The sequence below is a fragment of the Takifugu rubripes genome, chromosome 4, assembly GCF_901000725.2.
Source record: "Takifugu rubripes chromosome 4, fTakRub1.2, whole genome shotgun sequence".
Classification (NCBI taxonomy): Eukaryota; Metazoa; Chordata; class Actinopteri; order Tetraodontiformes; family Tetraodontidae; genus Takifugu; species Takifugu rubripes.
In genome coordinates this window covers 4,578,028-4,593,182 of record NC_042288.1, presented here as the reverse complement: position 1 = coordinate 4,593,182, position 15,155 = coordinate 4,578,028, and the positions used below count along the sequence as shown (strand labels likewise).

General features: G+C 42.7%; 1 protein-coding gene across 1 annotated transcript; it reads right to left on the bottom strand.

Moving 5' to 3' along the window:
• Nucleotides 1–12,546: 12,546 nt before the first annotated feature.
• On the bottom strand, nt 12,547–14,782 carry LOC115249645 (uncharacterized). The gene is made up of 3 exons (XM_029835643.1): nt 14,681–14,782; nt 14,084–14,211; nt 12,547–13,348 (listed from the first exon to the last, which is right to left on the bottom strand). Exons 2-3 carry the CDS (start codon nt 14,107–14,109, stop codon nt 12,547–12,549), a joined length of 828 nt encoding a protein of 275 aa, XP_029691503.1. The 5' UTR covers nt 14,110–14,211; nt 14,681–14,782.
• Between the last annotated feature and the right edge of the window lie 373 nt (nt 14,783–15,155).

Sequence of the window (15,155 nt, the reverse complement as noted above, 5' to 3'; positions counted from 1 at the left end):
GCCAACTGAAGAACGCAAGCCGTGCTAACTTGTTAGCAGGTTAATCGAATTCTAAATGTTATGTTAGCAGTACGCTAATCGTGGCATCGTGAGTGATAATTTCGGCTCATATTTATGTAATTGTCAGATAATTAGAATTTCTTTATTTTAAAGAAAGAGTCAAACATTCCCAATTTCTAGACATAAACCTCTCAAACTCACCTGCTGTTTTATCAAAGAATCTGTTAGCTATCTGCCAAGCTAGAAATCAGCTCAGCCAGGTCATAGTATGGGCAGAATGATATACTTTCTCCCCTTTTGTGATATATTGTCACAAAAAGACGTACAATGTCAAAGTATTGATTCTCTAGAAATACAGAGTGTAAATAACCAACCGCACGGATTCAACACATTAAATACGTAAAAATTTTCCCAACTATAAAGAAATTAAAAACATTTAAGAACACAAAGCTACAATTGACAAAACACCAGTCCTACTTGCACATGCTTGGAATTAAAAAAACACCCTTTTAAATCTATTGAGTACATATGGTTCTGTCTCAGCACTGAGAACAGAAGGTACAGAAAGAAAACAAATCAGCAGGAAATAGTTCTGCTTGAAGTCTCTTGGGGTTTTGCTCTGAGTACCGTCATTGGTCCCGTTTTCATTACTGGTGCACATAGGCCTTCCCAGTTGTCAGGTAGGACAACCTTTATTTTCTTATCATCATCACATAGTGAAAATATGTCTGCCAGTGCTCACATGGGCTTCAGGTATAGTGCGTAGAAGAACCCTTTGCCATTTGTGCCATATTTCCCAGTACTACTTGTTGACATTGAATTTTTGCTTTTGGCTTGGTGTAGATTAAGACAGCTCCAATAGTTCCTGTTTTTCCAGTACGTGATTTTGTCTTTTGAACACAAATAATTTTCACTTGGATTTGTTCATCATATGTGACATTTATCTTGCTGGCATATGTTAAATCATATCCTCCTGTTAGACAAAATGGATGTTCTATTCCTTCTGGGACCTCTATAACTGGTGGAACCATTGTGTGCATGTCTGAGGACAGCGGCCTGGACAGACACGCTCCATATTAGACCATACGCCTTGACGCCCTGATGCCAATTGTCACGTGAACTCAGCCAGGTAGGTGATTGCTCTGTCACATTTTCCACCAATCAAACCTGGAAATGGCTGTAGGCTTGTGTAACATGTTCTACAAGTCTGAGCTTGTACTTCTCTGGCAAAGTATTTCATCCACCTGTAAAACACGTTGTTTTCTCCTGACTAGCACTTTCTCTATGCTGGCTAGACATTGAGCTATTATGGTGGCCCATTATGGTTTGCGTTGTCTTTTCATCACCGTCAGTAATTTTGATGCTGACTTTTTTGGCATTTGTCTGTGTTTTGGTTTCCATGCAACAATTATCTGAGCATTTCATTGCCATTACAACCACCCTTTCTGATTTTTTTATTGTTCAGATTTTGGAAAGACATCTGTTTTTTTTCATAATCTGGTCCTGAAATTAGTGTTTGGTTGTGTATGATTGAGTTCACATATGTGAGTTTAGTGACTTTGCTAACTGCCCATTTCTCATTCAGCACTGCGGTTGGTCCAGCTGCTACTGCCCACTTGTAAAGCTGCTCATCCTGACTTTGCAACTGCCGATTTCCTTGGTTAAAGAATGTTGGTTTAAAATGTTTTGGTTGAAACAAAACCAAATCAGATTGATTACAGCCACTGCTCCCAGACCCACTATCAGCCTTCTAATCTGTACCTTTCTGCCATCTGCCTGTCTCCCAGTTGTACTAACTAATAGGGTCACATTCTGGTGGGGGCATTAGGACTGCTGTCCCTTCAGCTGGATCTGACCGTGTCTCCCTTGCTGCGGCATCGCTATTTATTGTGCTTACGGAGGTCTGCAAAATGTACCTCTTCTGGACGATGTTTGCTCCCTGGGATGACTTGTATTTGCTTCTAGTTGGTGGAAATGCATGTGAATTGCAGACATCTTTTGTGATATTGGAATAGCTGCTTGATTTGATGGATGGGGTCCTTGTGATTGTGCGGGTTGTTGCTCTTATGGTGGCTGTGCCACAGGACATTGGGGAGCAATTTCTGCCACTTGCATCATCTGCTCCACCAACTGGTGTCATGTGGTGGTCAAATGGGAGAGTCATTTGAAAGGCAAAGGCATCGGGCACTCCTTCTGGCATCATCTGGACTTATTAACTCACCAGTATGCCGGGCGCACTGTTGTCTGTTTTTGAGGTTAGGAGGGCTTTGTATTAGTCTGCGAATCCCCAGCTTTGGGAAGCTGGTTATGGTCCCCGATTGAGTGTCAGTCTGGAATGAAACATTCCTCGTGAGACCCACCAGTTGTGTGCCTTGAGGTCTTAAGAGCGTTTCAAACGCTTACCAGAAGGCACTCTCACCTAAAGATAGTCCGCTGAAGATATGCCGTGTATCTGTGTTTCACTTTAACCTACATTATGCCTGTAGTATCTGACCCGTTCTATGCAGGCTTTACATCTGTAAGGCCGTAATGTGTTTAACACCCAGCCTAAGCACCATATTAGGACATGCTCCACATGTGTCTCCTGTGTCTTCCTCCTTTATGTAAAAGGAGCTCCAAAAAGATGACACTGGAGCCTGTGGGCCCCTGGTTGTTCTGCATATGAGGATGTGTCGCATGAAGCATCTTCAAGTATTCCCTTTTTTGGTAATAACTGAACGCTATACCATTGGGTTGGCCATATTGTACAGCGTGAGGTCATCAGTAAAGAATGTGTTTACTCGACTGTATAAGAAGGAGGTGACGATGAAGACACCTCGGAGTTCTTCACCATCGGGACCGCGAAACCTCCCTCGGACAATCTGCAGTGTCCGATTGATACCTGACTGTTCTCTCCAATAAACATCTTTGATAACCAAGTCGGTGTCTGCGAAGTTTCCTTCCTCATCAACACATCTCGGCAACCACCAGGAGAAGATTCACAACAAAATTGGCGTCACGAACAGGATCGGTTGTGGCTGTCGTCTTCTCCATCTGCCTCCTCGGACCAACTTCCGCTCCAAGCCGGCAAGTAAAGTGTACACCTTTCACACATTGGGGTGCTAGTTGGTTCAATTAAGCTTTTGGGGAGTAATTTAGACACACCGTAAAGATAATTAGTGTGGATGTACATTTTTGTGTTGATGTTGGGGAATACTTCTTCTAAATTTTTCAATTTGACCTTTTGTTTTATGTTTTGTGAAAGACTGAAGTAGTGGCTCTGGAGGAGAGACAGGCCATGAGGTTTATTACACGGCTCATTTCAGCTAAAAAGGACAGCTGGTTCTGAATTTATTTTATTCGGTCTGTACACTGTGTTATGTACAGGATTGGCAACTGAGCGTGTGGACACCAGGAATGTGTCGAGATACGGCCAGGAAATGATGTTAAAGTGTTAAAAAGCCGCGGGTTCAGGACCATTTGCCCTAAGTCCTGTGTTTCCTTTGGGAGCACACAGGCCGGTCTCTTTTGAGTGATTGGAAAACTGGGGTTATCTCCGGGTCGGGGGTGTCCTCTCTGACGTGGCTGACGAGTGCGTTTGAAGACACTCTTTTACGGTCAGGGGCCCACTTTTCAGGGTGGTAAATTTAGTGCGGACAGTCGCGAGAAACAAACTGTGGTTTACGGCAGCGGCGCCGGGGCATGCTTAAATAGGATAAATCTGCATGGACAGATTGTATGTGTGTGTGGCGCCTGTGTGTGCGTGATTCGATTCTGTGTTCTGTTCGTCTCTCTCTCTCTCTCTCTTTTTGTTTGAAGTGACTTCTGGGGGATGTTACCATAGTTGTTGTCAAAAATTGGGCAATTGATTGAAACTCTAAGAAATAAAGGAAAAATCTTTTTGTACCTCAGATAGATTGATTGAGATTTTATCTGAAGCTTGATGAGGACCTAAGGGTGGTCCTGGTAGTGAAGAATATCATATAATTCTGTGTGGAGACAAGGAAACTGGGTGTGATCCAGCAGGACCGCAAGGTCCACATACATACACACACACACACACACACACTCACATATACATATATGCTGAAGTAGTGGTGAACAAAGGAAAGTTGAGCAATATAGAAGTTTGTTTTTGCGGATTTCTATGTTTATGTAATATCTTTGAAGAACTTTATTTATATTGATTTTGAAAATTATTCATATTTGTTGTTGGTTGATTTGGATCCTTTGGATCTCAGGGTGTGGCTCACAGTTCGCGGCTGTGTGTTGGGCCTGCAACCAGTGACTAGCTTGGAGCTGGCGAGAACGGCCCTAGGGGTGATGCGGAGAGTCCCTCCCCACTCAACCCTCTCTCACTTTCTGAAGTGACAGCTTTCATCAGGAGAAGAAAATGGAGCGCACATTTTCTCTCTCCTTTATTGATCAGTGTTTGATTGTTTAATGTGTGTTGGAATTTAAGAAGAGATATGCTGGGGCATAAATGCAACAGGTTTATCTGCTTGGCTGATTATTGTTTATGAATGATTGTTAAATGATTGTTTACTGTTGATGATTGTTTATTATAACAATAACCTTAAAATAACAATAATTTGATAAAAACAATGATAATAACACATTAATTAGAAGTTTGTTGATAATTTATGATAGTGTTCAAGAATTGTGCACTTTTTATTTTGTTGAAGGAGTTTGACAGTTCATGAATTATTGAATTTTTTCTGTTTCCTTTTTACACTTTTGATGCACCTTAACTTGACTCCAGTAGGGACAGACGAGAGGAGGAATTGATCTGCCGGTGGCGACATAACGGTCTTGCACTAAGGCCAGTGAAATTTATATATATATACACCATAATTGTTTGGACAAACATCTACAGCGATTGCTTTGCAGATCATTTGGACAGGTTTAGAGTCAAATCAGATTTGTTTGAAAGTTATAAGGAATTTATAAATTTCTTCAACCTTTTAATTTTATTTACACACTCTTCTTTATTAATTCTTTACTATAATTCTGCTTTGCTGTTTCCTTTCATGTTTTTATATTTCTAGATTTCTATATTAATTGAATTTATTTCTTTTTGCATTTATCAGTTAAACAATTAACAGTTTTGCATTTAAATTAAACATTAAAGTGAAATAAACACAGCATTTACATATTAAGGTTTGAAATTGATATACCGTACTTTCCTAAGACAACTGCTACAGCAAAATGTCAAAAGTGAAGAGTAAAGCGGTTAAACGCATGACCCCAATTGAGGTGGTGCAGAAAAACAATCCCCTTATTAAAGGCCTACCAGAGGCCTCAAAGAAATGGAACAAGCGTTGGCCAGATATTGAACAACCTTGGCCGGTTGAAGGTACCCTCAACCCTGATGTGATTCAAACAATCTGTACACTTGTTACCGCCTATAAAGCAAATGAGAAAAAAGGAAAAACAGGGAAGTCTCGTGCAGAAAAAAGACAGACTGAACTTGCAATGTTGCAACTTTTTGAACAGGAGGGACAGAAGTTGAGATTGGCTGCAAAAAAGAAAAACAGAACAGCTAAAGAAATTATTGAAAGAACCGCAAAACAAACAGCGGCGCTTGTGGAAAAGATTAACACTCCTTTCTCTCATACGGCTCCTGTAACAACCCCTCCACCGTATGAGATAGAAACTGAATACACTGACATCTATCCACAACTTCCCGTACTCAGCCAGAAAGGCAAGTACAACATTAAAGATGATCACAACCAAACTGTTGAAAAGGGAAAGGCAAAAACAGTCATACACATTTATCCGACAACTCCAAAATCTAAATCAAGAAAAACACGAGATGATGTTTACAACACACTGCTTCTGGAGGATGATGATGAGAGCGGTACGGATGAAGCCATAGGTGGCTATGATCCCGCCATTAAGCGTGTGTTGGCTAAAGCTGAAAAGAGGGGTAACAAATCTAAAAAGAAAGCTAAGTCTGGTCCAGATCTGACCGATGACAGCTCAGGGTCAGACACTGATGAAGACTCAGACGGCAATTGTTCTTCCTCTGAGGAAAGACAACGTTCTTTGAGAAATCTCGGAAGGGGCATCGAACAGTGTCGTTTAGACATTAGCTTGACGGGAACTCCAGAAGCTCAAAAAATGCTAGAAAGAAAATTGGAAGATATGGAAAAACTGCGTAAGTCGTTAAAGAAGGGAAGGCTTTCAAGGCTGATCACTTCCGACTACGCCTTGCGTTCAAAGAAAGACAGCTCTGCTAACAAAATGTTCCCTGTTGTTGTTCGTGGTCAAAATCTTGAGTATAAACCTTGGCAGAATTCCGACATGTCAGATTTATTAGAGAAGCTACCTATCCTTCAGGAAGGGGCACACCCCTGGATTTCAAAACTGGAGGAACTTTTGATTGGAACACAACCTGCTGTTGGAGACATTAAAAGGCTCCTAGCTAATCTCATTGGTGTGTCTGCCATGGAAGACCTTTTGCAGAAGGCTGGCATGCCTCGGTTCATGGCAACTGCAGTAAATGATGCTGAACTGTTTTCCGCTCACAGAGGTCAGTTTTGGGGGGCGCTGAAAGACGCGTTTCCAACCAACATACATCCTGATAATATCCTCATTGAACCATTGGGTGAACAAGAAAATCCGAGAGCCTACGTTTCAAGAGCTCTACAAACTTGGCGTAACGTCACAGGCAATGATCCCGATGCTAATCAAATGGAGCAGTCTATCATTCGAGCTAAAATTCAGAAGGGACTGCCATTGCCGGTGCGTAGTAAAATAGCAGAGGTGGTTGGTCTTGGGAACATGATTAAGAGTGTTTACATTGATCACATTGCTCACCAGGTTGAACTATATCGTAGAAAAGAGCAAGAGCTGAAAAACCAAGATCATGAAACTCAGAAAACTTACTCAACTGCAGCTGGTGGATAATAAACGCAAAGAGAAAAAGCAAGCAGTAGTGATGGAAAGCCAACCTGATCAAACATTACAAATGCAATCAAACCGAACATCATGCCAATCGTATCAATTTCCATTGGTGACATCTGTTCCACCAGTACCTCAGCAATATTACTTACACTCTGCAGGGTTTTGCCAATGAAACCATAAAAGGTTTTGAACATCTTTCAAACACTCAGAGGAGTCACAGACTTACGTTGTTGAAACATGACATGGCGTTAGATTACATCTTGGCCAGAGAAGGAGGTTTGTGTGTGTCGTTGAACTTGACAGGAGATGCTTGTTACACTCTGATTCCAGACAATGGTGATAATATAAGTGTGATTGACGCTTTGAAGAAGATAAGAGATGCGTTTGGTCCTTCTGAAAGCGCAGGAACTTCAGCGACGGCTTGGCTTCAGGACAAATTTGGTCCAATGGGAGCTATGTTGGTACAGGTTCTCAGTGCCATCGTAGTGTCACTAAGTGTGATGTTTTGTTTTTGTACTCTGTCATTAACTTGTGCCAAGGCGATGATATTGCGTTGGATTGGTGTAGTGATGCCTAGCGACCAGGTTCAGATGCCACTCTTAAGTGTCAAAGCTTTGGCTGATTCAGATGAGGAGGACATTTCTGATGAGATGGTTGATAAATATCCAGTATAATCAATAATTCAGTATCTAGTGTGACCTTCGAGTCATATCCTTATGTTACTCTTTGCATTTAACGGTGTTTATGTTTTCCTTTCCTCCGTTGTAGTTCCGGTGACAAAGGGGGGAAATGGTTACATAATTTACTTAATCGTGATAATCATGTTTTGATATGTTTGTATTGTATTCTCTTTAATGAAACCGATGTTCTTTTTTTTGCAAAGATACTGGCACCTCTGTTTTCTGTTTCCAGGACAGTAGTTGGGGAGCTACGTTGGGGTGACAACTATGTTGGAATGGACTCAGAAATTCAAAATGAACTGTGAAAGATGCTGGAGGACCCTGAATGAAGATGGGGAACAACTGAAGATCCTTCATCAGGGGACTGTGAACTACAGATTCGAAAATTAATGTTGATGTGTTTAATGCATATATTTGAAGTTTGTGTTAATAAATGTAGTAGGGAAATTTCATCAGTAGGCAGATGATATGAGAACTCAAGTTTTTTCCTTGTTTTGGTTAAGGGAAAGGGGTCCTTAGGCAGGGAAAGGTCCAAGGTAAGGTCCGATGGGACGACCAGCCTGATCGTGGACATTTTTTGATTTTTTTCTGAGTATCTTGTATGTGTTTGCCAAACTCTTCCCTAATATAACCTTTTTGCAAATTGGATTGGAGTACCATAGGTGGTCGCCGTCGACAGAGGGACCGTGAGAGAATTTTCCCGTCTAAAGTGTTTTGATGGTTGTAGACTGAAAGAGGTCTGTCGGATGGGTTTTTCACTCTCGCACTCCACTAAATTTCACATATTGTTCATGTTTAATTAATCAATCTTTTTCAAATTATACCACTTTATTAGTTACCGTCACTTTTATTAAACCTTGGTTATTCTTTATTTTTCGAGACTATGCAGTCTCGAAGGGGGGAAATATGTAGTATCTGACCCGTTCTATGCAGGCTTTACATCTGTAAGGCCGTAATGTGTTTAACACCCAGCCTAAGCACCATATTAGGACATGCTCCACATGTGTGTCCTGTGTCTTCCTCCTTTATGTAAAAGGAGCTCCAAAAAGATGACACTGGAGCCTGTGGGCCCCTGGTTGTTCTGCATATGAGGATGTGTCGCATGAAGCATCTTCAAGTATTCCCTTTTTTGGTAATAACTGAATGCTATACCATTGGGTTGGCCATATTGTACAGCGTGAGGTCATCAGTAAAGAATGTGTTTACTCGACTGTATAAGAAGGAGGTGACGATGAAGACACCTCGGAGTTCTTCACCATCGGGACCGCGAAACCTCCCTCGGACAATCTGCAGTGTCCGATTGATACCTGACTGTTCTCTCCAATAAACATCTTTGATAACCAAGTCGGTGTCTGCGAAGTTTCCTTCCTCATCAACACATCTCGGCAACCACCAGGAGAAGATTCACAACATGCCAGCCACTTGTTTTCAAGAGCTGATTTTTCCAAAATGTCATTTATTATTATGATTAAAAAAAAGGAGAGAACTGGGTACGAATCTAGCTCCTGGTGCCTCCATGGCTCAGAATTCTACGTTTAGGCTGAGTGACAATTTGAAGGACGTCCTAGTTTAGTTTTTGAAGGTTAAATCTTTTACTAATAATGTGTAAATGTGTGCATGTGTGAGGCTACGCTCCATAGGAGAGTTGACCACATTTAAGGTTCTGACGCCCTGAACGACCACACCCGCAATGCTGCCCTGAATTTCGGACACGGGGGGGCTCGCATACTTACCCCCTGCATAGCATGGACTACTTAGTTAACACCGCTAGATAGCCGTAGTATAGGATTGTCTCCTCTTGCCAGTAGAGCATTAGATTGGGGTTAGGGCAGATCATCCTGGTATGGTATGGACATTCTGTTGAGAAGGGGTAGGAAAAGGAGAGGGGAAGGAAGGAAGGAAATAAAAAAAAATAGTGCAAGGGGAAAAAAGGAAGGGGTAGGAAGGAAGGAAATTGTGCAAGGGTGAAAAAAGAAGGAAAGTAAGAAAGGACATTGTGCAAGGGGGAAAAAGGAAGGAAGGAATTATTCCTGTTTCATCCTGCAGGATGGGCCAACTCTGATCACTGGTGTGTTGTTTCAGTTTCCACTTTCTTGTCCAGGTGTTGTTTGGTCTTGTATTTTAAAGATATGAGTCTTTCTTCCAGGCTTAATGGCTGGCAGGACTCCCCCCCCCCCCCCACCCCACCATGGGTTGGAGGGGATTTTTCATATTAACTTGAAAATGTGAAGTCAAGAAAAGGGGTGGTCTTTTGGAGAGAAATTATGTATTGGAAAAAGCAGCTTTGTGGCTTGTCTTGCCATTATTTCTGGAAAGGGCCGGTTTAAGACCAGGTTTGTCCAAGTCATAACTGACTCTAAGAAAGGCAGCTGTTTGATGTGTTAATGCAATTGTGAGAAAATCCATTTTAAACAGGATTTGGGGGAAAAAGAAAACGGAGGAGTTATGTGTGTCAGTGGACTGAAGAGCTGGTGGCTGCAGACTCTCAGGAAGTAGAAAGGTCTATGGTGGGCTTCAGATCTGTGGCACAGGCAGGGTTGAGATTTACGGTTTTGTGTTTGTTAGAGTTGAAAGAGAGCAACCCGGCAAAACCCTGCGTGAACGAAAGACACAAACACACGGGTAACCTTGTAAGGGAGAATGAGCAGCAGTTCACTCTGGAACACGCCTCTGTCATTCTGCTGTTCCACTGCAAATCTTCCTTTATTCACATCAGCTTGTTATCTTTGTGGTATTTCACCCCCTCCCTAGACACTTTTAAGGTTTCAGATAATAATCTCACAGTAAATCTGGTGCTCTGGACAAGTATATTAAATCGAGACAAGTGAAAAACACTCTGTTTCTTCTTCATCTACTTAGATGCTAAACATACTAATGCATTTAAACGATAATAACAGAATAATTATTCTCACATGTTCTAGGTCATTTGCACTGGTCCACTGACCTGGCAGCTATTGTTGAGTGGGACGGCTGCAGTTCCTCCCTCGTATGACTCGTGTTAATGACTGTTAGATCCATTATATTAAAGTTATCTCTTATTTGCTTTTACCTTGTTATATTCTTTATTCTTGTTATATTGTTTCTCATTACTTAATGTTTCTTATTATTTGCTAATGCTTAATGTTCATGTTGCTTGATATGTTAACTCGAACTTCTCTGGTCAAGGGCGACAGAAATGCAGCTGCTGTGGGGAAGTGACATTGACTGGAGATAGAGCTGCAGGGCATGACACAGGAGCTGTTCTTTTAATCTGTCTGATATGGAAGAATGTGCTGTGTGCGAGCTAAGCTAATCAAATCTGTGAAGACCTACGTATAATCTCACCATTATGATTTAAAGTCTTTTGCTTTGTTTGGGACCTGTTATCTTGTGTTTTCCTTTAGGCACATTTTAATTCTGTGTAACTAGGGACCTCCTAATTTCAATAAAAGAAGGATGGCGGAAGTTGTGTGTCAGAACGTGTTGGAGATCTGTAACTGAGCATGTCGTGGATTTTCCCCTACGCTAAAACACTCAAACTTATGTTTTCATTAAATCAAATGTACCTATGCCAGTGCCAATGAATTGAAGTGCGGAGATACCACAACAAAGTCGAATGATGAGTCAGGGTCAGCTGGTTCACGATCCAAACGATGATTTATTGTCGATTCACAATCCACCATGCATGAGAAGTAGCCCGGGCTAAGTCTGAACACTGACAAGAATTGCCCATCTTTTATACTATTCGGAGCCTGGGGCTACCCCGCCCCGGGCTCCTCCTTTTGGTTAGCTATTTTTACTCATTTTCCACCGTTAAGTACCATTTTCCATACCTATCAGAAGTCAGGTGTACCTTACATGTTTTTTTAAAAATAGACACCTCCTTGTTCAAACAGACAACCTCCCATCTCCTGTAATCACGCCTTGGTTACTCTGGTACTTTCCATTAACCCTCCGATAACTTTCCCGGACTTTCCTTCTCATAGCAGACATTCAAATAGTGACACAACTTTCCATCTCATAGCAGACATTCAAATAGTGACACGTATACATACAGCAGGTGCTCAAACAGTGACAATGACTCGTATACATTGCTAGTACGTTTTATCTGCATAATCATTAACTACGAAGGTCTAATCATTAAATCAAAGGTTAAATATTACAACCACACATTTTGCCTCTGACGCCTTATGCCCGTTACCCTTCTTCACTACATTTCCCCCCTGTGGTCCTGACAAGGACCACTTAACCAGCAATCTGTCATAGGCAGGTCGTCTTACAGCCTCAAGGAATTGCATACGCAGTTACACCCGGTATCCTGGTACACTTTCCTACCCCTCAGTAAGGATCACCCCAGGGCAGGAGTCCAACTGCAAAGGCAGCCAGATGCCCCCACCCAGAGGTCATCCAGGAACATTCCCGCACTGACGCCCCAGTGATCGTTACTGACGGGCTCCTAGCTACACTCTGCAGACATGACCAGGGAAACATCCTCTCATTGGCAGTGAGAGGTAAAACCCCAACCAGGTGGCAAAGGTAGCGTTACATCACACAGTACATATATCTCTAAGGCACACATTGAGTATATTTGATTATAGCATTACAACCAACAAACCCAGTCTGTTCTGTTTACACAGCCAGTTACTCTTAGTTTGCTCTGGGAATATCTTCCCGGTACATTTGTGAGGAATTCTCCTCTTGAGATTTTTTTTATTGGGATTTTGCTAGCGTTTGTTCATACTCAGCACGCTGCCCATCCGCTAAACAGGCAGGCCGGTACAGGTAGACACCTCTCAAACAAAACCCTCTCAACCATGGAGCTTATGCTCCTATTTCCTAGCACAATTCGTATCTACCTGTTAAAATCGCCTTATCACATATAACACACTCTCACTCATACTATGTAATTTTCCAGAACCATTAATCGTTAGTCACAAACATTAGCATAGGTCAACACCGTGTTATTCCATCAGGTATTAATAACATTTTTCTTAATCATTCACTCCTCGCGCCGGCTTCTAGGCTGATAGGCGGGGGAACTTGGACGGTATTCGGGGGAGTGTGGGCGGTAACTAGGCAGCGCCCGCAGGGAACTTCTTTCTTCCCCCCTTCGCGGATAACCATTCAGTCCAAATAGGGCATTGTTGTAGCGGGGCAGTCTGGCATTACAGAATCGCATGAGGACTGCATGGGCTTGACGTAGGTGTATTATGGTGTCCTGGGCCCGATCATTTGCATCTTGCTGTCGTCTCAGCCGATTGTGAAGGTCGATAGCTGTACGTCTCGCCGCATCCAGCTGCTGGTTCAATGTATTTCGTTCATTTTGCAGGCTTCTCAGGCTTCGTTCACGGTTATGCATGTACGCTTGACGTCGAATGCGTTGGACCTGCTGTCGGGCCGTTCGGGTCAGGCCTATTCTCAAGCTGGCATAGACTCTGGTAGGCATTCCACCGATCTCAGGGCGGAGATCCTCTGGCCGCCTGTATTGCTCAACAGGTCGACTCAGGAAACTGGAGAGGTGAGCTCTGTCCTCGTCGCTGATGATGAGCTGGGGAGATGATCGTCCGGGAGACAATGGTCTAGCCATAGGAGGAATCACGGCCGTCGGCTGATCATGGAGCTCGATCTGCCCCCGGTCCTCCGGATTCTCTGGGCTCTCTGGGCTGTACCGGAATCCGGGGGGCACCGACCCTCCTTGGCTCGCAGGTAGACCCGGCAGATGTCTCACTGGCTCTCCCGTCTGGTATCCGTCTGACCCCCCTATCAGAGGGTCAGGGCCTCCCTCGCTCCATCTTGGGTACCTGTTGGAAATATGTGTGCTTCTACATGTCGTGTTCCTATTATCATACCGGCCATCTTTAGATATCTCGCCCATCCTAGTTTTCCCAACCAATCCCAAAAACCTTTAACCTGGGTGTTCCAGTTGGTATTTCTCACATGCTCGTGGCGTGCAATTGTTCCCTTACCAATGACATTCCCCTTATAGTATAATTCATGAACCTCTGTTGGTTGTACCACAGGAGGTTTATCCAGCGACTGTTTCGAGCTATGTATTGAGCATTTGCTATTGAGCCGTAAATTCCAATTTTTATCCATGTGGAGCCTATGGCTACCTGTTCTTCTGGTACCCCATATGGGACCTGATCCCACGTGATATATACTTCATTCGTTGCTTTCCAATCCCATTCCCAATTTTCACTGGACTCCCTTTTGCCAGACTCCTGGGTACTTTGTCTGTATCTGGGTGATATTTGATCATTATGCCTCTTTTGTGTGATTAATGATAATTGGCCAGTTAACATTATAGGGGCGCATATCCCTTCCCAATTTGCTGACAAGTATGGCATCATGACCTCGTTATTATCACAAGTCCAAAAGACATCCCTTAACTGTCTTGTCCCATTTTTCAAATCCAACAATCTATATTGCGCTATGTGAGATGAGTTTCGTTCGTAAATTACCGCTCCCCCGTTTGGTACTACCTGTTCATATCTAATTTGAGCATTTGGGCCGGTCTTACATAGTTTGATGCTCACTGTGATGTTTGTTGTGCTGTTTCCATCACTTATCTCTGGATACCAGTTGATGCTGCTGCACTTCACCCGTCCCTCCGCATCTGTCATATTTGGTGACAGTCTTTGGGCTACCTCTTCAAGTTCCTCTCCTTTCACGATGCAAAAAGGAAAAACAACGTTATCTGGCTTTTGCACTACTGGAGGTAGTGCAGTTACCACATCATAATCATCATCCGATAACAGTATAGGACAGATTCTTTTATCATCAGTCCACCCTGGGAGGCCTGCCGCCATGTGCATTGCACACAGAGCAAAACATTTAGTAATGTCTGGACATCCTCCCAATTCTCCTCCTGGAATTGTCCGAATTTGTGGTAATTTTCTAGCATTATAACAGGCAATGCAATCCTGCTGTCCTTGTTTTCTAGCATCAAACATTGATTGTGCCGAATAGTATAGCCACTGTTGGAACATGTTTGTGTCCCAATGTGATGTTCTTAATTTATCCAGGTCTCTCTTTCGTCTCATGCTTAGCAATTTTACTTTTGTTTCTGCTTCCTCTACTGTCATGCTTTGACCTGTTCGCTCATTCTGACAACCTATCTTACCGCATTTTACCTGAATGGTCACCGTCCCTTTCCCACGGCAGTCCACGCTTTGGGGTTGTCCCAGCCAATGCTTGCCGATTGACTCGTATCACTCCCGTCAGAGAAGCACGGACCACAGTTCTTTTGACACAGATGATTTATTGGCACGACATCGCCGTAAACGCCATCACCACCGTCGAACTGTTTAGCACAACACACAATTAAACAGGTTTCTCATATACAACACGTACAAACGCAACATAAGAAAAACAGATTACCTCGCTGGCTACACCCCTGAGGGAATGAGTTTACCATGAGCAAAGAAAAAAGTTCGTGAAGTGGAGTACCACATTAAAGGTCCGTCACTAAACAAAGAACAGAAACCACTTCCGCCTGTATGATGTGTTAAATAAAGGAATTAAATATTCATAAAAATAAACAATGTTAAATAAAATATTCTACAGACATAAAATGACAACATAAATGATATTTATGGCAGTTAAACT